This window comes from Oxyura jamaicensis, chromosome 3, assembly GCF_011077185.1.
Source record: "Oxyura jamaicensis isolate SHBP4307 breed ruddy duck chromosome 3, BPBGC_Ojam_1.0, whole genome shotgun sequence".
In the NCBI taxonomy this organism is placed as follows: Eukaryota; Metazoa; Chordata; class Aves; order Anseriformes; family Anatidae; genus Oxyura; species Oxyura jamaicensis.
This window is the reverse complement of record NC_048895.1, coordinates 26072750-26096414: the sequence shown is the minus strand read 5'-3', so window position 1 is coordinate 26096414 and position 23665 is coordinate 26072750. Positions and strand designations below refer to the sequence as shown.

At 48.7% G+C, this 23665-nt stretch overlaps 1 protein-coding gene across 2 annotated transcripts in view; it reads left to right on the top strand.

Moving 5' to 3' along the window:
* The window catches only part of MDGA1 (MAM domain containing glycosylphosphatidylinositol anchor 1), a 141033-nt gene that overhangs the window by 94925 nt on the left and 22443 nt on the right, over positions 1-23665 (top strand). For both annotated transcript variants that reach the window (XM_035321656.1, XM_035321657.1), the window contains exons 11-14: positions 10568-10745; positions 11775-11798; positions 18595-18747; positions 19925-20059. In XM_035321656.1, coding sequence (XP_035177547.1) covers positions 10568-10745; positions 11775-11798; positions 18595-18747; positions 19925-20059 — 490 coding nt within the window. The remainder of the gene's footprint in view (positions 1-10567; positions 10746-11774; positions 11799-18594; positions 18748-19924; positions 20060-23665) is intronic.

Sequence of the window (23665 nt, the reverse complement as noted above, 5' to 3'; positions counted from 1 at the left end):
GTAGGTCCCCTTTAGGTACTGAGTGGAAGGCCACTATAAGGTCTCCCCAGAGCCTTCTCTTCTTTCTTTGGGGGGGCTTGCCTGAGGGCTACAGAAGAAGAAAGCTCTGCATAAGACAGGCAGGGGTGGTTGAACTCGTTTTACGAACAAACAGGCTAACGTGCTGCTGGTTCCCAGGGACTGCATGCTGCCTGGGCAGCACTGCCATCACCAAGGTAACGAAGTAAGATGGGGCTGTGAATAGGCCTGTGTCCATAGCCCTCATCCTGAGGCTCCTTATGGCCCTGTGATCCTCATGGCCCCATCCTGCGTGTCCCCCCACTAGTGTTTTCAGGTGGAGGGACACTGAAGGACCTGGGGAGGTGATGCAGTGAGGCTTTAGGAGAGCTTAGCTAAAAAGCTCTCTGGCATGTCCTTTTAACTCCTTTCCATAGTACGAAATAATTTTAAAGGGTGGAGTTGTGCTTGATAAACTGGGGAGGGTTCCATCCTGCTCTGGATGAGATATGACCAGTGCAGCGCTCACCTGATGTTACCTGAAGGATGGGAAGCACTTGTGATGCTGACTCCTCCAAGAAATCCTCCCTGATGAGTGAAGCTGAGAGTCTGCTTAACGGGACAGTACAGTTTGATGAGCCAGCGCAAGGCATAGACAGGGCACATGGAAAAGGGAAGCGCGAGCCCCTTTTCCTTTCTTCCTCCCTGCTACAACATTGCTGTCCCAGCCTGAGGAAGATGACTGTGGTTTCTCATGAAGAAGCAGATAGTGCCCCTGGCTGCTTGTTAGATGATGCATGGCTTGCAAGGTGTGACAAAGGGCATGTCCCTTTACCATTCTTTGTGTCATTGATATGGTTTGTGCTGGACCTGCCTTGCTGGTGTTAGGACTGGGGACTGCAGTGACTTGGCCTTGCAATGTTTGCCCAGGACTGAATTTCAAAGCAGACCTTCTGTTGTGGGAAGGCTTGTAAGTCACACCTGCTGGAAAGCTTCTGTAGTCCTCATTTCTTTTTTGCCTGCCCTGTCTGCCAGTTTGACGTCTGATCACAGGCTGCTGTCGTATGGGACAAAGTCAAATCAACGCAATTCCACCCAACTGCTGAGCTGCCCTCTGTAGCAGGAAGAGGTGGTTTTTCAGCTCCAACTCCCCTGCCTTCCCCCTGATGCTTTTTTTTTCTTTTTTTTTTTCCAACTTTTTTTCAGGCAGTGAGAATAGGCAGATCACATTTGTGCTCTCCAGCCACTTGCTTTCAGTTATGCTAGTGGCATACGTGATGCTGCGAAAAGTCAGCCCTGAGGGAGGTGGAATAGGCTACAGAAGGAAGCCAGTGTGTCAGGGCAGTATGTTTAGCAGATGGTTCAAAAAGCCATCATGATGTAAAGCCAGGGAAAGCAAGGGGAGGGAGAGGTGACACTGCTTTTTTAGGCTTTAAGAGGAGGAGAGGTTTGGGACGTGGTGGGACTGAGTGGCAGCCGCACGCTGGAGGAAGGAGAGCTGTCTGATCAATAGCATTTGATGGGCAAGCTCTGCTTGAGTCTTAATGAGATTGTTATGAAGGGCCTGGAGGGTAAAGCTGTAACTGTACCACAGGCAGCTGGGAGCAGAGAGGGCGGGATCTTGCCTTAGCTGTGTTCTCTCCTGCCTGTAAAGGGGACACAACTTCAGTCACTGCAGCTGACAGTATGCTGAGCCATCTCTCTTTTCACCCCCAGCAATCTGCCATGGGGGATGTGTCCATGACAGCAGCTGCCAAAGCAAGACCCTCCCTACCTGTGCTGGAAGGGAAGGCCAGACCAGAGGGATGTTAGGAGGGGTTGGGAAGCAAAAAACTTTTTCCTCATTTCATATATGTATTCTTTATTGGCTAAGTCAGCAACAGTGGAGCTTTCACCCAGCACAAATGGAGTTTCCAAGAATTTCCTCCTGGCCCTTGCTCACTGCAGGTAGAGGTGTCTGCCTGGCCACTGTTGTTGTTAGCCCTGTCAGCTGGAGGGTCTGGGTGGCTCCTGAAAGGCTGGCCAGAGATGCTCACCACTGCCCTGAACAGCACATGTGGGTCAGGTGAGTTCAGTGGAAACACCTGGGGGCAGTGGGATGAGGTTTCCCCTAGGTTTGCCAAATATCTTGCAGTTCTGCTAGTGAAACTTCCCTTAGCCCACAAACAATGCCTAAGAAGTTAATTTGCCTGACTAATTCTGTCTTTTTGCATTCGCACATTGTTCATTATGATTCATGGTTTTCTTGGTCCAGAGATCATTTGCAATCAGTTAATTGGGAAAAAAATGGCAATATGAGCAGTGGCAAGTTAATCATGCCTCAGGCTCATGCTACCATTTCTCCTCTCTGATTATACCAACTAAAGTAACCTGCCAAAAGGTAGGGTAGCCAAAGCTCTACAACAGGGCCTGCATTTCAGAAGGTGTGTTGCAGCTGAGATTTCATTTTAACATTCACTCTTCATAGGAACTGCTCCCAGTGCAATTCAAGAACTTGATTGGGCAAGAGAGAAAGCAGGATGTTGTTTAGCTTTCCTGGTACAAGGGAATAATTAGAACAGTTTTCCCACTCTTAGCTCTGTTTGGAATAGTTACAGTGCCTGAGAAGAACAGTATGAATAATCTTGCTAGAAAGGCTCATATGCTCTTAAAACACATCTAGTAACAAAATCTCATCTACCTCTAGCTCCTAACACCACTGCTCAGTGCTCATTCAGGGTAAGGAGAATGTGAGAGAAGAGATAATCACATTCACCCAACCAATATACCCCCTCGTATCAGCCTTGCAGGCTTGAGATGTTGTTTTCACACCCTTGTGCTTGTTTGTATCTAGCAGGCTCTTGGCTTCTGTTTCACAAAACTGAGCACAGGATGAAAAATGCTTGCCAGGTCTCAAAGGTAAAAGCGAGTCCTTTGTGTGCATCTCTGATCCACACTCCTTCAGTGGCTTCAAGGGGTACATGCCGGCTATCGAGTCTTTTTGAGAGTCCCTATTGATAGTCTGTGATTTAGCTTCCTCCCATTTACTCTGCTCGTCTGTTGTTGTCAGTAGTCAGTCCATGTTCCTCCTGCTGCTTTGGAGTCTTTTCTTTACACACCTTCCCCTTCCCTATTCCCTCTCCTTATTTTCCACCTCTTCAGTCTGTTGTTTCCATCTTTTTTTTTTTCTTCTCCCCCCCCCCCCCCCCCCTTTTTTTTTCCTGGCTCTCGCTTCCTAGAGCATGTTGGAGATAAGCAGAGAAAGTGTGTGAGGGGGGAAGGGTTTGGAAGGGAGATGTAATCTCTCCCGTAGCTAGTGACAAACTGGCAGGAGTATGCACTAGGAAGATTTTTTGACCATGCTTCAGAAAGAAACAAAGCCTTTGCAGTCTTGCTGCCAGTGCAGGCAGCATGGAGGAACGTGAAGGATTTTTATGGCTCTCCCTGCATATGCTGTGCTGTCTGCCCCTGCTTTACTAGATGTAAGACTGCAAATGCAATTGAGTTAGAGGAGGCCCATAGGCGCTGGGATGATACTTGCCTGTATACCTTCTTGATGTGTACCAGATTCAAAAGCCCGGAGTCCCACACAAAGGCTGCTTCTGCTCCAGTAAGCAATAGCCCCATTACTTTATCAGCTGCTTTTTGTAAGGGTGAAGGTGCCCTAAGATTGTGCCCTGAGAGAGTCTAAAGGGGGCCTGGGAGATGACAATTCCTGTTGGTTGCACGGGTCTCACTTAGTAAGTCTCAACCGTATTACAGACGATATGGCTCAGAGCTCAGCCTAACTGAAGCTGGAACAATTTGGGTTGCGTAGAGTCAGCTTGCTTTTACTTCTCAGGCCACGGGGACACCAACACGGGCTCCTTGCACAGACTGGTGAGTGCGTGGCTCTCCTTCCCCTCCCACCTCTCACCAAATCCGGGTGCTGTTTTGCCCCTCTTCTCCTCCAGCTCCTGGGCTCCTCAGGATGCGCAGCCTTGCGATGTTCCACTAAGGCCATGGCTCATGACAGTGCCAGTCATGCTGGGCCTCGGTTGAGGCTTTTACTTTGTCTCCCTGACAGAGTGAAGATTAGGTCTGCTCTTCTTAGACCGGGGAACATATGCTAATAAAATACATATTGCTTTCTGATCAGCCCCTAATGAAAGACATTATTGAAGAGTGTGGAACAAGCACTTACAGTAATTCATGACAGCACCAATTTGGCTTCTCTGGGAAGCTGTAAACTGCTGCTCTCGGCACCTAATGAGGATGGGCAGCTGATTGCCTGCGTGAGAGGAAGAGAGAGAGGCTGTCTCCTGGCTTGGATGGCTCCAGCTGTCCTCTGCAGCTACTGAAGGTCGCGGTTACTTCTCTCTTTGGAGCTGGGGATGTCTCAGCCCAGAAAGGGAGCCTTCTGCTAAGGACAGTTTAGGAAGAAAACCTTCCAGGACTCCTCATTTAGACTGAATAATGGATTTGCTTTGGCCACTCATGCTTGCTTAACCCCAGAGTCTGAACCTGTGTGCTTGACTGATGAACAACGTAGGCATGAATTTCGGTTCACCGGTGTGCATGTCTAGCAGATGCCAATTTTGTTTGCAGTGTGATTATTTGCTCTAGAAATCCCTAATAAGTATTGGTCATCAAGCAAGGAAAAGGAAATGAATCCATGTTTAAATTTATCCTAGTGCTTAAATTGATGCCGTTTATGCTTGACATCATTTCAGTTCAAGGTGGTGATGAAGTACTAACCCAGGAACATGTTTCAATCCAATCTGACAGGCACAGGAAGTTTGATTAGAAATTGTAGGGAAATGTCACGGCTACTCTAAGTCTCCATATTCAAACCAAGTTTCTCCACTACCCCAAGCTTACTTAAATGGCTTTTGCAGATGGCAGCTACCCTGCTGAGGGGGATGACATCTTCACTGTGGCTCGTAACTTGCAGTCAGATCAGAATTTCCTCCTGTTAGGTGTGTGCTGCTGAAATCTGTGCATGATACCTGTTGGGAAAGCAATGCCACCACAGTGAAAGATGAGGTTATTGTAAAGAAGATCTGAAAGACTGAAAACTACTTGAGTGGGTCAGGTGGGATGAAATGCAGCAGTACAAATGTAACATTGTGAACATGGAAAGTGGAATATGATATAAGCTGGGAGCTCATCAGTGGGAAATGACTGAAGTGGAGGCATGATGTGGGTGAATGAGCTGACTGCAGGGAGCTGCTGGTAAGAGGCAGGTGTGAGAAAGGGCAAATGCACTCCTACGTGAAGCCCGAGGTACTTCCAGGGAAGGTGGAGTGGAGCAACTGCATCCTCTATGCAGGGCTGGGATACACAGTGAGTGGGATCATGCAGAAAAGCACCGTACCTCCCCTGCTGCATCCTTGAAGGTGGCCATGCTGCTCCTTTTCCTAAACTCCTGGAAGTTAGGAGGATATTGCCAGTGCAGAGGGGTTTTATCCCTCTACCAAAATACAGAGAGCAAGAATCAAATCCATAGCATCCAACTGTAACATCAAAGGAAACCCATCTTCCTCCGCTCTGTCCCATGGTGCCAAGGTGATGTCAAGGACCAGACTCTCAGTCCACTGCTGTGTGCCAGAGAGTGAATGGGAAGAAGTGGGAGGGAAGGATCAGTGGAAAATCCTGCAGCTTCATGTCCAGGAGTAGTTCCTAAAATTCCCTGTCTCCACCTTCCTCATGCCTCTGTTTTTGAGCATTTTTAATTTCTCTTTTCCCAGGGAATTTGCTATGATGTTATTTTCACCCATGGAACTAATCTCCTGGACTCTCCTTCTTCAGCAGTAGCCACTGGAGGATTAAATAACTTAATGCGAGAAGCTCTGTGTGGGAACAACTCTGCTCAGTGTCCCATCCCAAGTTCTGTTCATTTCAAGGCAAATGGAGCACCTGCGAATGCTCCTGTGTGTCTTGTCCTTGGGCAATTTGCTTGGTCTTTGACACTGTAATCATAAATCCTGTCATCACCTTTTACCTTTTTCTTCTTTTTTATTTTTTCTTCTTTTTTTCCTTTTTTTTTTTTTTTCCAATCTTGAGAAGCCTGTGGCACCTAAACTCTTTGAATTTACCTCTCTGCAAGGGTTCCTGTAGCTTTGGAAGTGCAGTTGGTGCAGAAACCGAGGGAAAGGCATGTCTGCTCTAGTTGCATGGTGCTTTGCATTGCAGAGTCCCACATTCACCTCAGGAGTTGCCACCTGCACCATAAAAAAGCTCAAGCCCTTTGGTGTCCATCTCCTCCACCTTCAGTCCACATAGCTGGGGATGGGAGCCGGGGGTTCCCCAGCTCCCCACGCCTGCAGTTAGCTGGGGGTGAGAGCGTCAGTGGGCAGGCGGCCACCCCTTCTGGTTGGTGCTGAACGAAGGAACAGCCAGGGGAACTGGAAGGAGGCAGAGGAAGGAAGGGAGAGAGGGCAAGTGCATGGAGAAACAATATTGAGAGAAGATGCTGGAGAACAGAGCTAGTGCTCATGTGCTGAGCAGAGTTGTTGAAAAGGGGGGACAAATAAGGAGAGATCAGCAGGAGTGAAGAGCAGTGCTGGGAAGCAGAATGCCCGCCAAGCGGCTCCTTTGCTCTGATCTGCTTGCTGGGGAATCTGCATGATTTTAGTGTACATTTTTCAAGCTGGTGTTTGCAACGATTCCCCAGGGCCCAATGCTGAAACAGGTTTCCTTTCTGATTTCAGTTTCTCCCCTAAACAAGCGTGCAGCTGCTTAGAGTGCAGCAGGCTGTGAGAGCGCGTGCATGGCTGCTCGGGTCGCACCAAGTCCCAGCACACGGAGGTGATTGTGCTCTTGTGAGTCTGTGGTGTGGCTTGTTGAGCAGCAATGCAGCATTAACTATTGATGGATGTGTTTTTTAATATGCTTTGGCTTTATTATATCTGCTAGCTGTTACATACCTGGCTTAAATGTCATTCAGTCTGAACATGACATTCTTTGTTCCTTTAATAAACAGAAAACCTAGGCATGGGGGTGTCATACTTCGGACCTTTCTGCTGAGACAGTGTCCCAGCTGGGTACAAAACGTGGTGGCAGAGGTCGTGTGGCACCTCGCTTTTCTCTCTGAGGCTCTTGCTGTGTGTTCCTGGACTGTGAGCCAGCTCAGGGGGGGGCACAGTGGCACAAGCCCTCTCTGTGGATAACAAACCAGTTGACAGGATAAGTCAGGGGACTGGGTGGACAAGACCTGCCAACAGGGTGTGATGGTGAGGAAGGAGAACGGGCAGACCTAGTCTGCAGTTCTGGGAGGCTTGACGTCTAACTACACATGTGAGCGTTTGTGCGTGCTCTCCCTTGGTTGCCAATATTGCTTACAAGTGACAAGGAAAAGGGACAGCTTGCATAGTGTTTGTGTGAATACATATGCCCCACCTGGGGCTGATTTTGTCTTTTGTAAGGTGTTTCTAGCAAACCCGTGCTGCAAGAGCGTTCCCACCTCTGCATCCTGTGTGATATTCGCAGCCAGCTGGTGGAAACAGTGTGGGTTTGTTTGTTTTTTCTCTTCCCATCCCCTCCCTCTCATAATTTGAGATGGAAGGAGGTGAAGGCAGAAATGAGGCTCTGCGTTGCGCCGTGCTCTTGTTCTGGCCCTGCTGGCAGCATCCTGAGCCTGGTGATGAATGAGCTTGGTGCGTGAGATCCTCCACAGAGGCTTCAGCATCTCTAATAAGGTGGCCAGCGTTTCACCATCCTCTGCCTCTGCTTTATTAACTGCACCACAGCAGTATTAAGTTGGAGCACTGGGCCAGTGTGACCAGAAGGAGGAAAGAGGCTGCAGGGGGATGGCGGGAAGAAGATACCAGGGCAGCATGGGAGAAGAGCAGCAGTGGGAGATTGGAGCAAAGGATTGAAAATGGGTTCCAGCCGGACTGATGCACGCAGCTCTGCAAAGACCTGCTGCTGGCAGTCAGGGAGGCAAAGGGTGTTTGGGGAGGGGGAGGCAGAGCCAGCCCTTGGCCCTAACATTGCTCGCTGCTAGACCTGTACCAGTCACTGCAAGCCCACACCAACTCTGCATACACAGGGTGAGCGTCTGGCTAGAGCTTTGCCCTTGTTCCCTCTTGCACTGATTTCATGGCTTTTAAACTTTGCTTGATCTCCAGTCTGTTCCCTCTCTCTGCCTTCACAAAACTTCTCTTCTATGCTCCAAGAGGAGGTATGTCCAGTGCACCAGCCCATTGCCTGGAGATAAAGGACTCACCTGGGAGCAGGACAGTTGCAACCCATGGCGACATAGGTGCAGTTTTTCTTTTCTGATTTACAGCCAGACCTATGTGGCAGCCAGGTATTTATTTGATTAAACCCATGTGACCCTGCAGAGAGTCTTGACTGGGGAACCTAGAGCTTTGCTGTCCAGACTGGAGGCTGATTTCTGTGTCCTGTGTTAGGTGGTGTGGGAGAGTACGTGATTTCACATTGCTCCCAGAGGCTTCAGATACCCAAATTCCACATAACTCCCAGCTGAGGTGGAATTTGCATTGTCTGAACCTCACCCTCAGGCTTCTCTTCGATTCTCCATTTTGTTTCTCTTCTAAAGGTTATGTCTAGACGAGAGAAATGGCTCCTGACCCCCTCCTATTTGCTGGCTGCCTTCCCAGTGCCCAGGCCTCGAGGCAGTCTGCAAGAAGGAGCTGCCGCCAGCCCCCTGGTCCTGCTCTGCTCCCCAAAAGCCCCATGCCAGGAGCCATACCCCTACTTCTAGCTTGTGCCCCCTCCTCTCCTCCCAGGCAACTGGAGATCTGGTGCTAACGATCCCAGGTGAGATTGGAGCTGCTGAGAGCTGGCTCTGCTCTTGCTTGGCAGAGCAGCAGTGCAGCGGGCTGGCAGATGGAAGGGCTGGGCGGTAGGCATGCCAGTTGGATCGGCACCCAGCCTGCGTGTGTGCAGATGGGGCGTTGTTGATGCGAACGGATCCTGACAGTATCCCAGTGCCAAGTTCATGCTTGGTTCCCTGAGGCACTGCCCTGCTCCTGCCCACTGGGACTGATCCCAGGAAGGGACAGTGATGGGGAAAGGCACCAGAGCAGTTCCCAGTCCTCTGACCCCTTTTTGCCAGGGGAGGAGGGTGCTAAAAGCAGTTTCGCAAGCAACTTGCACCCTGATCTGTTTAAGGCAGGTACAAAACTGTGAGAACCACATGCAGCCACAGGTCCCCAGAGAACACCGGAGTACCATGGCAGGATCTGGTCCAGCCTTGCCTTTCGCCTGGGAGCTCCATCCATCCAGTGAGTAGGTCAGCTCAGGTGAGGTGGTAGGTCCTGACCGTGCTGGAAAAGAAAGGGGTTCTGGCACTGGGAGCTTTTCAGAGGCAGTCATTGCTTCTCAGTTTGAACTTAGAGTCACGTATGGTAGGGCTGGAGGCAAGCAGAGGAAGGATTGCATGTGCTTGCTTTTTACAGGTGCTCTGACTGCATCCCTCCCCTGTCCTGCCTTGCTGATGGCCTCCACTCCTCCCATGCCCTCACTCCGTTGTCTTGCCTCACACTCTCCAAACTGATGGATTTGCTGTAAACCATCCTCCCTGCATCCCTGCTTCAGTCCCAAAACTGCAGACTTGATGATGATCCCTGGGCCCAGCTATCAGGAGAAATTCCTTTGCAATTAAACCTGTCAGCCTAGAGGATATGTCAGTGGAAGGTCATATGTCTGTGAAGTGAACACAGGGCCATGGAAAGCCCTGCCAGAAGTCTTATTACCAGGACCAGTGCCTGAACAACACAGCAGGACCAAATCTTGCCACAGGGATCTAGGCACTGCACAACAACAGGCAGGGAACTGTATCTTTACAATGCCGTCTTTGTTCTTGTCCTTCCCCTGCCAAGCAAGCATGACTGTGGCAGGGGAGTTTTGCTGACACATAGTTCATCATTTTCAGTGGTGGTGATTTTGACAACAATATTTTTCCCATAGTTTTCTTGAAACATCCTTGCTGCCTTAGCACACTGAACACTGTTCAGCTAGTAAGGTTCAGCTAACATGGCTCTCGTCTCCTTCCTCGATGGGCTTTGGAGAAAGGGGGAGCCTGTTGGTGAATGCAAAGGATTGCTGATTTGAACTAGACACCTTGCTCTTGACTGCAGAGGCAGCGATGATTAGGATTTAAAGGTGGGTCCTATGAAAGGGTGGTGAGGTAACATGGCAGCAGGCAGGTCCCAGAGAGGTACCACATGAAATGCCACGGGGCCCAGTCAGCAAATGAGTGAATGCTGCAGCAGTGACTTGGGTGTATTGCCGAAATGCCACGCTGCAACGAGTGCAGGACCTTGATGAGGTGAGTCCAGTTCATTCCTCCCCTCTTGGAGGCATTGGTCTGGACATGGAGTTGCTCCAGGCCCGTAGTTCAAGTAGTACCCCCAGTTAGAAGGACCTGGATGCTTCTCCTCAGTGAAAGCTCAAGTTCCCAACCAATGATCTGTACCAGGGCAGGGAATTTTAACCCAGCACCACGTTACGAACTCACTGACAGATCAGGTGTACTTGCCTGTATATGAAAGGAAGGAGCAAGGTGTTGGCTGGTGAATAGAACCTCTCAGGTTTTTAATTTCAGGATCTTCATGACACTGTGCATTCTCTTTCTATGCAGCTGGCTCAGAGAAGCACCACCCAAACCTTCATTCCTGTGCAGAAGATGGAGAAGGGCCTGCTGCTGGAGCACATCTTGCCCAACCTGAAAGTGCCTCAGAGCTACGAAGTTCGCCTGACGCCCATCACCAGCTTCGGGGCTGGGGACATGGCTGCCCGCATCATCCGGTACATGGAACGTAGGTGTCTCCTCCTCGGCCCTGGCTACGAGATCAGGCCCAAGCCTCTGGCAGTGGGTCAGGCCTAGGGACATGGCATGTGTACACATTGTCTCCTGTGACCCTCGGGTGGATCTATGTGCTGTATAAAGGTTTGATGGCATGGTGCTGTCACACTAGACCACATTTCAGCTTCTGCCATTAATGCAGAGAACCAGATAGCGATCTCTGAGGATCAATCTCTACTCATTCTTCACTCAGCAGCTCTAACAAATGCTCTCCGCTCTGTGGGCAGGAGAGCACCAAAACCCCAGTCCCCAGTCAGGCCATGCTGCAGTCTCTTGTAGCTCAGAGGACAGCCAGTAGATGCTACATATTAGCCACATGTCCATAAAAGCAAGAGGATTTCAAAGGGCTTCTTTCTTTCCAGATCTGAAAGAATTCAGGTCCTTTCCTAACTAGCCATTACTAATCCTCTAGCTCTCTCCAACACTCTGAATCCCAGATAATCACATAGATAGACATTGACCATGCTTTTTTCTCCAGCATGCCAACAGCTCCCAACTCAACCCCTTCTCACAACCTTGTGATGTCTTGATTCCCCTCAGGAGTCTGGACCTGTGTTTTAGCAGAAAGTATAGAGTCCCTTTCTCCTATGCTTGCATGATTTCACAAAACCCTCTTGTCCTCGATAGTCACACCACATCTAGTGTCCCTAAGATACTTGTTTCAGGCTTCTACAGTGTCTCAAACCACTTTGCTGTCCCTCATAGATACCAAGCTTTAGCTGCCAGTGGGTGCTCCAGAAAGAAACTGCTTGGGATACCAGAACGGTTCCCCCGTGCAGTCCCATGATCACCACTTAGGTGGGATTTTCTTCTTCAGATACCAATGCAGATACCAAGCACTGCTGTTTTGCAGTGGTGCTTTTAGGAGATTTGCACATCTATGACCTTTCTTGATGTGTTTATTTTCAGGCTTCGATTGTAATTTGTGATTTGAGGGAGTACAAGCTGTTCTGACTTGCTGTTTTTCCATTTTCTTTTCCAGCAATCAACTATCCCAACCCAACAGGTAAGCAACAGGACCTTTGTATTTATGTTCTGAATGTAATGCATGTTAGTCAAGTGCTCTAGCAGATCAGGCAAGCTGGAAAACAGCACTGACTTTGCAAAAATATTTTTCCCCAAAAAAGCATTAGATTTCACAGTAATAATGCTTCCAGTAAGTAATGCCATTTTTTTGTACCTTGAGTTATCACAAGGACATATGCCAGAGGCATACCACCCATTTACATCTGGTATCTCTATGACTGGGTAGGCTGTGAACTTGAACCCACCTTCCCACTAATATTAGCAATCTGCATCCAGTAAACAGATTATTTTATGTCCTCCAGAATGTCTGCATTTAAGGAGTCTGTAACCCCCATGTTCTTCTTGACTGGGAAGAGTACTGCTTGACACCTCCGCAGGCTGGTATGGAGCAGTCTCCAGCTCAGATCTGGTTCCTCCTACAAACTCTTTGAGCCCGGTTCCTATCTTCTTCCCCTCCAGTGTCATCTCTGTTTACTTGCTCATTTACCTTCCAGTCATTCCTGCCAAGGCAGCCTGACATTTAGATGCAGGCCCATCCTTAGTGAGCTCCGAGAGCTCCCATTGATTTTGAGAGCAGAATACACAACGTCTCAGAATGGTGGTCTTTAACAAGAACACGATGGTTTCTGTTGAGCATAAAAGAGGATTTCTAGCATGCTTTAAGTAAAGGTGGAGTGATCTCCAGGGGATGAAACAAAGTTCCTGTGCTTTGATGGCTGGTTATAAGCCCAGGCAGGACTCTTGGGCAGAGATGGGCAGATGCCTTGCTGGTGGTCCCCAGAGCTCATTCCATGTAACTGTTCTTTTTTCCCATTTCCAGCTGCTGAGTAAAATTAAAAGAAGCTGAAACAGCATTCAGTCATCTTAGGCAGTAGTCTGTGTATAGGCAGGCAAGTGTTACTGCCATGCTGCAGAATACCAGAGAGCAGGAGGAGGTGGGACTGGGTAGTAATAACCAGGAAATGGGGAACAGTATTATCTTGTTAAGGCAGCCATGAGGCATTTGTTCACCCTCTGAGGATGATTTGATCCATCATACCCTACCTGAGAGCAGGAGCTTCTCACAGAGTCAGAGGGAATTTGTAGCTGTCGTTCCTGGTTCCCTTTTCTTTGCTTTTCCCCACCTTCTGATCCCATTCTAACATTCTCCAGATAGGACTCACTGGCAAACCATGAACGTATTGCCAGGGACCCACTCCAGAATGTGTCCTTCAGCACTTGCTGGAGTAGGTGAGCATCCTGGCTTGCTGGAGGAAGTGACAAAATCTGGCCTTTTTCCACTTGCTTTTACGCTGCACACATCACTGGTAATGCCAGAACAACTTCGGTCTAATTGTGTTGATCTCCTTGGGGTCTTTGTAAACTGAGCCTTCAGACTGCTCATCTGGGATTGCTTTGGCAGCTTGACTGAGACGAGAATGATGCGTGAAGTTTGTGTATGGCAGATGAGTACTCAGCTACGCTTCTATTTTCATGCAGTAAACCCAGCATTTAAGGTTTCTCCTCAATATGTTATCCAGCCTGTGTCAAACATTGGGACTGCTGGGCCAGTCATTAGGGTTTTTCCTCTGAGTTCACATCTTGATTGCCTTAAAACTGCAGCCAGCACACTTGCTTCAGAGATGCCCCGTCCTTTCAGACCTGCCCCTTCCTTTCAGACCTGCTGCCATTGCAAATAAGAGTGCAAAGCCTCGTAGCTCTGTCTCTGGGTCACAGCTCAGTTGCCAGCCCCTCAGCTCAGCATCATGCAAAGCCTTGCTACTGCCACTTTTTCCCCCCCACTTCCCCACCTACCACCGGTCCCAGGGGAAGGGGTTGGGACAGGATTGCAAAGGTATCCTCATACTAGGCTTCCCAGCCAAATTCTGGGAGCAAACATTGAGAGCTCTCAAGTGAAAGGCAAAGATTGGATGATTAATGCCTCTGGCAGCCTGATCCAAGGGCATGCACAATGGTGATTAATTTACAAACTCTGAGAGTCACTTAATACAATTATTTCTTCATGCATTTTCTCTCCCAGCCTAATAAGATGTTAATGGCACTGGGGCAGGCATGCATGTGCCATGGTTACAGAGCCAGGTGCTAAGGTTATAAAGCAGAAGCAATCTAAAAGCAGAGGGAGTGAACAAAATACATTGAAACTTTAAAGGTTAGCAGTAAGACTCAATAACTCTTAAAATCAGTTTATCTGGTTCTAGAAACCAGAATTTATCTTAAAAAAAAAAAAAAAAAACTCTCTTAGAGTTATCATATTTCTAAGGTTTTGTCTATCTCTTAGGATAACTGATCATTTTAATGTCACATCTAAATTCCAGTGCTGGAGAATCTGTTCTGTCCTTACCTCGAACCTTGCAATTTCATTTGGATATAGCCTTCACTTTCTAACCCAAACACGGCAGAGCCACCACTTCCTTGTATCACAATGGCAAATAGGATTGTCCAGGCCATATCATCCCGGTGTGGTAGATGGGGATATTAAAGCACATAGTGTTTTAGTATGACCCAAACAGCTTTTGTATTGTGAAGCTTTCTTCAATTATTGGTTGTAAATGCTTTAGAAACTTATCAAGGAAAAATTTGTTACATGCTGCTTTTTAAATCCCAGAGTACTTTGAGGTGACAATCCAGTTTGCATTGTCTTCATATTCTAGTTGGGAAAGTGATCTCCAGTGACGGGCTGTGGGTCACACTGCAGGTCTGTAGCAGAGATGAGGCTATGATCGTGGTCCCTTGTGCTCCAAGCCAGCTTCAGCCGTCAGAGCACAGCTAAATGATGAAAGCAATTTTATTCGAATGAGGTTCCATCTGCTATTCACCCACAGTCTGCAGCTAGGATCATATTATTATTTTTTTGTATGCATTCATCTGGCAGTCAGAATTTCAGGGCCAGGAATGGCTTCCCCCTGAGGACTTGAAATGAAAACCTCCATTATGTTTCTCAAGAAGGTAAAGCAACGAGAAATGCTAATAGCCGTGGCTGAGGGTCTCTCCCTTGGGGATGCAGGGAGGTGTCTGTAACCAGGAGCAAACATCTCTGCACTTTGAGCTGCTGCCACTGCAAAGCCTGCCAAGGAAATCTGTTTGGTGAAGACAGCACTAACTCCAGCCTTTGAGGAACCAGCTCCCTTGCTACTTCCACCTCGCCTCTAACAATCCAGAGAACAACTTCTGTGTTCAATATTTAAAGCCACTGTTTAATTTTTAATCAGGAAGGTTCCTTTGCTCCGCAGTGCTGAGCCAGGATCCCTGGCAGATGGTGCGGGCCTGAAAGGTTTGCTTCACACAGACAAGGTCAGCAGTTAGATCACTGCTGTGGCCTCTGAGACACAGTGGGTCATTGAAAGTTTTGCTTTTCAGATGGATCTGCCAGTTTTCTCCCAGTCAGCCTTGCTGATAACCGTCCAGAGGTGACATACTGGTTGTGTCCCAAACCACACCGAACATATCTAAGTCATTCTGGGCATCTCCACTTCTAGCTTGGAGAAACAGCAGATCTGCCTTCCTGCGGTTTGTCTTAAACCAAAGGACCTGCAGTCAGAACACCTGAATTGCCTGCTGTGACCTTAAATGTGTCTGCCTGTATTTTTGTGCATCTGTTTCCCCATGTGTGAAGCAAGAGATATATGAAGAGAGGCATTGCTGCTTCCTGGAGATATTGAAAACCTTGTCCATTAGTTGCTGCAAAGTGCCTTGAGATCCCAAGCCAAGCAGAGGCAACGTGCTGTAGTTAAACACCCGCACAGCACAAGGTGTTGTAAGTAAGCCTGATCCTGCTGTGGTGCCCAGGGTCCTCCTCCACTTTGTGCTCTCTGCTGGAAGCATTGCCTTCTGGAAATGGCTGCATCTGAGTGAGAGGAGAGGATGGAGTCAGGGCCCTGTTTTGGCATTAAAGGAACTAGGACTCCATCACACACTATGTCTTTCCCTGCGGCAGGTGTACCACATGCAACAGTAAGAGCAGACTCTTCCTGCTACCTTCAAGCTTTCAAGTCCTCTTCCTATGGGTGTGTGGGACTTCTTATACAGCAGACCATCAGCTGGCACTTGTAAGGAACACTGTCCTTTTGTCTTGCCCAGATCTGTTTTTTCTCTCTCCCCACACTGAGTCTTCTCTCTGAAGAGAGAAGACCTTCTCTCTGATCTCCGCCTGAACTTGGGCTTTCTCCCTAACCTCCTTCTCCTTCGGTTTCTGTGCTTTTTTCTTTGTGGGTTTGCTCCCCTTCAGTCAGCTGCTGGTCTGGCCTCTGTGTTATGTATTTCAGCACTGCTTTCTATCTGATATTCCCTGTTAAGGGAATTTTGTGCTGGGGAAAGATGTTACCTTCCTCCTCTGAAGGTCCACAGGCACAACAGGGTCAGAGCTGCAAACTCTTCATGTCCCACAACCTTTGATTGCAAAAGGACAGTCACGGTGGATTCTGCTGGGTCGAGTAATGCCATTGTAAGAAAAAACTTGTGTCTTCTAACTGCAGCCAGCATCCTGTAAGCTGGAGCCACAGAAATGGTTGTTTTCAATCTGAGGGAGACGAGCTAGGGGTGCTGGACCACCCCAGCAATATCAGAAAGCCTGTGGGTTCCAGTGCCTCCTCCGAGGACCAGCAGGTGCCTGCTACAGCCATGAACACCCTCCTCTCAGCCACAAGAGCAGAGGAAGGACCCTTGGAAGCTGTTTTCTCACCCTTTTCCCTCTCTGTCTCCTTGTGCTGGAGCCCCTCTGGCCTGTTTTATTGCCGGCCCTCAGCCCCTGCAGGCGTCTGCTCCTGCAGCTCCAGCTGCCACGTGGCCCCCGGTGCCCGGCGCTGCACTGTGGAGCAGCGGCTAATTTGGATTAGGATGCTAATTAGAAATGAGCGGATTGAACGGAAAGCACTTAGCCAGGGTTAATCAGCAGTTAAGTGGACAGCCCAGCCAAGCTCCCTATGGCTGTGCTCAGCTCGCAGGAGCGGTGTTTCCAGCTGAGCTAGAAGAAAAACCAGCTGCCCTGATCCACGAACCAAGCCCTTGGTTTGCAGCAGTGTCCAACAGTGTCATGGGCCATGGGAGGACACTGCCTCCTCTTTTCTGACTGCTTTGGTGGGGGAGCTAGGCAAGAAGGGGGAACAACGGCACAGAGCCCCTGGATCCCTACCACAGGGGAGTGCAAGTTTTTGATGTCTGTGTGGCAAACAGTGGTTTTCTTTCACAAATCAGAGGGGCTTGAGCTGGGAGGTGTAACATCTCGGAGTCAAGGTGCTGTTCATTTCATGGATGGTCTCTTCTCTCTGGTACAAGAAGGCAGTTTTGGGGGTGCATGGTAGGTGTGAGAAGCTCCACCATCACAACATACCATGTCTCAAGCTTTTTACCCTGGCCTTGGAGGAAACTACCCTTCCCCATCCCATCATTGGCACCCAGAACATAGGTTGCTGGCCCTGCTCTGTCCTACTTGTCCCGCCAGTCACCCATGCTCAAACAGAAAGCCTGCTCAGGAACCAGAGCAAACCACCACTGAGGACAGAGGAATGCAGGAGCCCAGGCAGGCATTCAGGCTTCTCTTCATCTGGCCATGACAACAGGAACAGTGTGGGGGTAAACCCCAAAGAGTTGAATCATGCATCAACATGCTATGGATGAGGTTTCTAACAAATCCAAAGTCCTCAGCCATAACATGTTTTTCTTTTCAGCATGTTCTTTCATGGATTTTAGTTACCTTATCTTCCAGTTTCATAGCACAACCTCTTGGCTCTAATATAAAGGCAGAAAGTAGAGATCTGTGTTTGCAGTGTCTGTACCACTTACAAGCTCTGAGATCCCACTCTCAGGTCATTCTCCAGTTCTGATTTCTGCCCATGGATCTTTCAAAAACACAAAGCAATTTTCATAGCCAATCTTGGATTTATTTCCTTTTAATTTTCTTCTCTACCCTTCTCCTACTGTATCATCAGTGCAAGGCTTGTTCTTTGCCTTTGGTTTTGTGGCTCAGGAAGTACCTTTTCACCAGGTTAGACAAAAGAGCATCTTCAGTCTGGTCAAGCCCAATTCACACCATTCTTTGCAAGTTCATATTGAGTCATACCTATGCACCAGATTTTTCACCTGTCTTTACTGCCATAAGGTGTGACTGTCTTGTGGTAGTAGTAGAAGGAAGCCCTTTTGCACAGGTGGTTGATCCTACATAAAAAACTTTTGCCTGCATAACTTATTTTGTTAGGGGAACCAGCATAAGGTGCAATAGCAAATGTGTCTCTTCGCTGGTATAAATTGAATGTGCTGTAGCTAAATGACACATTTGTAGCGCTGAGCTGACCTCTTCTCCACAGCTGATTTTTTCATGTGTTCCATAGTTTAGTTTAATACATAGTCCAAAGTGAGGGTCATCGTCTCGCACTTTCTCGTCTCTCCTGGGGAAATTATTCTACCATCAAGTTGTTCTGGTTTAAAAGCCCTTGTGGCCTGTTTGCCTTCTGTGCTCCTCTTACTGTTTTTACCCTCCTCTGCGTCTGCTCCCTTAGACCTCCCAGCAGAACCTCTCTTTCTCTTTAGTCCTATTAGCCTTACTCTATTTTGCCAGATCATTGCATTCATCAGCCTGGATTAACCCTTCCATAATCACACTAATCACAGAAATATTCCTTTCCAGCCTCCTCCTGGGGCTGGGGGTTGCCCATCTGTCCTCGGCTCAACACAGAGCCGCAGCGGTACTGCAGCAGTGGCATGTGCCCTCCTCAAGCAGCCAGGCAGCCTCGGGGAGGAGGTTTGAGAAGTGCCAGCTGACCATCCCCTGTCCTTCCCTGCAGATAACACCTGCCGCTTCGAGGACGAGAAGATCTGTGGCTTCGTGCAGGACAAGATGGACAACTTCGACTGGACGCGGCAGAACGCCCTGACCCAGAACCCCAAGCGCACCGTCAACACGGGGCCCCCCACGGACATCAGCGGTACGCCGGAGGGTAGGCACACTTCTGGGTTTCTTCTGGCTAGGCTGTGGAAGCGAGGCACACACCACTGCTTGTCGTCAGTCCTGAGGCTCTGGGAGCTGGCGGAGCGCTGATCTGCTTTCCGCACACACGCTTCTCCTCCGCACGGGGTGCAGGGAGCAGGCGGTTAATTTGCATGTTACTGATTGGCACTAAAGACACAATTAAAACACCCACGACTTTGTTTAAGGGAATAGTGTGAGCATTAGTTCTTGTTACCAGATAATTGCCTACTACCTAATGCCCTTGTCCCGTCTGATGCTTGTTTTGAAGTCAAAAAAGGGTAAACAAGTAGGAGAACGTTTTTAACACCTAGAAATCACCCTGCTGGTTTTAGACAGCTGTTTCCTCAAAGAAGGCCTCAGTGGGGCAACCAGATCTCAGTATTAACCAGCAGCATGAGGAATGAGGCTGGGGAGGGTGACACTCACCAGGTGCCTCACCCTTGGCTGAAGGAGAATGGTGTTGTGTATTGCTCACACGAGCTGTGCATGGGGTACACGCTCCAGATTCAACTGGATATTACTTTTCCATTTCTGTAATAGGAAAAGTAAATTTGTATGCAAGCACAACTCTCTGAACTCAGAAAAAAAAGTGGGAAACATCCAGTGGCCAGCTAAGGAAATGGCTTTTCCCGTTAGTGTTCAGTATGCCAGCCTGATCCAGCATTGAAAATGATGCCAACAAATTAAGTAGCTAATCTATTCCTCCCTGGGTTGTTAGCAACTACTTTGGTATTGTTCTGTTTAGATAACAACATTGTTTAGGCCAAATGTATTGAATCTTTTCTCCTTCTGCTTGAGGCCGAGAAATTAGGCTGGGTTGGTTTCACCATCCCCTTTTTGTTTTCCTTCATGCCAGTCAGCTCTGGGGCTCCTTGTGCTGCAGGAGCAAGGCTCATTTTGCACCCAAACAGACGTGTGCATGCATGTTCAAGGACTCATCTGCTCTCCCCTGAATACATCAGGGGCAGGGAGGACAACTGCAGAGATTCTACAAATGTTTCTGGCTGGGATCACAATGGAATCAGAAAAGCAAGGCCACGTCTCTTGGAGGAGGAGTAGTCTCCCAGCCTCCAGCATCCCCTCACTTGCAGGGCAGGAAATGCGGTGCGTGCTGCCTTTCCCCACCTTTCCCTCTCCTTCTGTAGGTTATTACATGTTCATCGAGGCATCTCGGCCCAGGGTGACAGGAGACAAAGCCCGGCTGATCAGCCCCGTCTACAACATCACGGCCAAGTACTACTGTGTCTCCTTCTACTACCACATGTACGGCAAGCACATCGGTGAGTACCGTCTGGGGACGGGTAGCCCCAGCCTGGATCAGGGTGTCAGGGAAGACCTCCAGCCTCAACTCCACCAGCTACAACAGCAGCCAGAGATTTGGGTGGGTGAGAGTCTCGCTCCAGTGCTCAAAGCAGCAGGATGGTCTTCAGATGGTTGTGCCTTACCCACAGCCCAGCAATGCCAGGGTTGTGTGGCTGCTGCAGCCTGTCTTCGGGACAGTTTCCTGAAGTCAGTCATCACACCTTCCCCTCTGGTTTGTGCCTTCTCTGGCATAGGGTACCCTACACTCTACATTAATAAATAAATAAATAAACAAATAAAAAGCATTAGAGCTGTGTTCACGTGCTTCTCCCTCACATGGCCACAGCCACCTTGCTCTAGACAGTGGGGTGTCAGAGATGGGGGTGGAGGCACTTTGTGGGACTGGAGGGCTCTGTGGTGGCTGCAGCTATTTTGGGATGGTCAGGATGCATGTGCCAGGGCAAAGCTGTGCCAAGGGGCTCCCTGCTCTGCCTGGCTCCTTCCTCTCCAACCGTAAGCCTACGAGCGCAGTGAGCACCACAGAAGTGCCTGGCACACTAATGAGTTTCCATATCCAGTCAAGGAGCAATTGCTAATTCGTCACCTCTTGATTATAATTTCATTAATTTGAATAATAGATGCACTCTTCCCACAGCACGCTGCGTTATTAATCACCTGCTGGACTGGAGCCTGACTGAAAAATCAGGGCCGAGGCAGGAATGTGTCCACCCTTCAATAAATGGGGTTAATTAACAGCTCTCTGCCTCAGCACCGTGGATGTCATTGGGAGGGAGCACACTCCCGAGTCCGGCCATCACGTCCCTGTGCATGTGTGGCTGAGCAGAGAGTTTAAGCTGTAAAATATTATTGTCTCAGTGGGGGCTAGGCTGAAACCTTGACCCCATGGGTGACAGCAGTAAGGTCTGGATTGCGGTTCACTGAGCAGGTCTCCATCTCTCTCTTTGCTATGAGGACCTGTGTTTCCTTTCTGCAGTCAGAAGTGTTTTCTGCTGGGTCAGAGGTGTTTCCACATACCTGTACTTCTCCTGCAGATGGGCTGCTCTGCACTGCCTTCATGCTGGCAGGTTACTCAGGCAAAGCACTGTTGGTACAGGTTGACAGCAGGTTTTCCTGGGCTTGCTTAGCTGACAGAGTCCAGCTGTTAACGCTGGCTGGCACATACCTCTGTTCTCTGCTATTTTCCATTGTGGCCAGTTGGCTTTGCTGCCTAACGCCCATGTCTTCTCCTGGCATTTTTGAAAGGGATTTAGGTTTTTGTGACTGCAGACAAGGGTGGCACAGACCGATGGGGAGAAGTGGGAAACTGACAAGGAAAGAAGATGTGGAGGGAGAAGACCTCCTTTTGCTCTGTTTCTTTTAGGAATACAGCTGTGTGTCCTATTTCCCAGTTCATTTCACTGGGAAAGTAAAATCCACTTAGCTTTGGTCTGTATTAGAAGAGAGCTTTGTTTGACAGCATTCACATGGTTTGTCCAGAGATGGTGTGGACTGGGCATGCTATGGAATCGATTCATGACTGATTTTTGGCTTTTAGCATTTTAACTCTTCACTCATTTGCTTCATCCACAAATTGCCCAGAGCAAAATATATGGTTAAGCCAAAGACCTTGGGAAGACACCAAGTGCTATTTCTATTTCCCAGCTTCAGGTGCCTTCTGCATCAGTTGATTTTTCTCTTCTGTTTTTGGCCCTGCCTGTTTCCCATTTCACCCTGGATGCACAAAAGGGCTGTTAAATTTGTCTGAGTTCACGTGCTTCTGACTGCTTTAATACTATGCGAAGATTTTCCAGGGTGGGTGCTGCTGAGCCGAGAGCAAATAAATTATTTAAAAATTAGAGTGATTAGACAGAGTCAGAATGAAGAAGAAAGAAATGAGGAAAAGTTCTTTTCTCTTGGGCTATAGAAGATATGCTTTGGTCTAGGAAACCCACAATATATCCATCTGTAATTTGAAATTCAGTCCCTTGTATCCACACACAAATGAACCGACATTTAGGACGCCCTCTGTTCCAACAGCAGGACTAATGGCTCAATCTGCCTTTTCAATGCTTGTTGGATACTCCCTGGCTTGTTTTGCTCAGGTGAAGGTTGTGAAATCCAGCTAGAAACCTTTAGCTTGTTTGTATGGTGCCGATCTCGATGCCCTTGGTGGCTGAAGTCCTCTGAGACCCTGCTCCCCTGTGGAGGTGGCAACCTGCCTGAGGGCAAAGCAAGCTGCTTCAGCTTGCTGCCACTTTCCTCTTTAGCCCTTGGCTGGAGAAGAGGAGAGTCACCCTCAGATACAGCCCCCCATGAAGAGACAGACCCTGGCCTCCTACCTGTATCACGTAAGTGACAATATGCAGGTAAAGATGAGGTGGCCACAACCCTGGGCCACGTCCATATCACTTCCCCTATAGCCGCCTGTCCCCAGTGCCTGCAGACCCAGCTCTTACCCCTGTGTCACCTAGTGTCAGCCCAGTCCTACCAAGCCAGATGCCAGCCCTGCTGAGCCAGCCATATCGGATGGCTCCTGTTGGCAAACAGTGCCAGCAAGAGGACGTGTCTCAGCTCAAGGCTCTCATAGCAGCTCCAGCTCCATTGTGGAGCCAACCAAAGCTCTGTCACTATGAAAGGAAGCCGTATAAAACCCCGACATTTATTTATTTTTTTAATAACCCTTTTATTACCCTTTTCCCCCTCTACAGAACTTGAAAGCTGGTTTACTCTCACAATTTGACTATAAAATATCCATAGCCATCCAGGCAAATCTTCCCTGGGAGAGTTTTCAGACACTACTCGTTTATAATAGATATGACGAAAGAGAGAAACAGAATACAAATGGAGCGTTTGTAGCCGTGGTATAAAATATTCAGCGGCTAGCAGAGCAGGATGATGTTGAATATCTTGCAGCTGATGAGAGAGCAGGGTGAAGGGGAGCTCCCTGGAGGCACTTCCCATTCTTCTGGAGTTATTTGGTCATCGTTTTTCGTTCCTTTGCCCACCTCCAGAGTGGGCATTTGCATTGCCCTATGATCCTGCCAGCCCAAACAAGAAAATCAGGAGGAGGAGAAGGAAAGACATATGGTTTCCATCAGACACTCAGCAAAAAGGTGCCTTGTTTGTGGCAGGTGCAGATATGTCAAATGAAGAATTGCTTGCTTTGCACCCTCCTTCAGGAGAGGAAGCTAGCCACAACAGGCAGTGACCAGTTATCAAGTGCAGCTCTTTATCGAGTTGGCCTGGTGAGTCAGCCTTGAAGCTGGGGACGGATCCCCACAGGCTTCCACCATCAGGCTCTTCCTCCCTTCCCAGAGGCTGGGGGGATGGGGGGTGCTTGTAGGGGGTACCTATGTGCAAGCAGTGATAGCAATTGTACCCAAATAGCAAATTTTCAACCTCCTTTTTATTTGTGAGCTCACTGGCAGACCCTTTCCAAACTATTTTTGCTGTGCTTTTAAAGAACTCATGAATGCACACAGGCTCATAACATTGGGCTTTTGAAAGGGGAGAAAGCAAAGACCCCCCTTACCCTGGGGTGTCTCCCAAGCTGGGAATATTCATCTGCTTCCTCTAGTAAAACT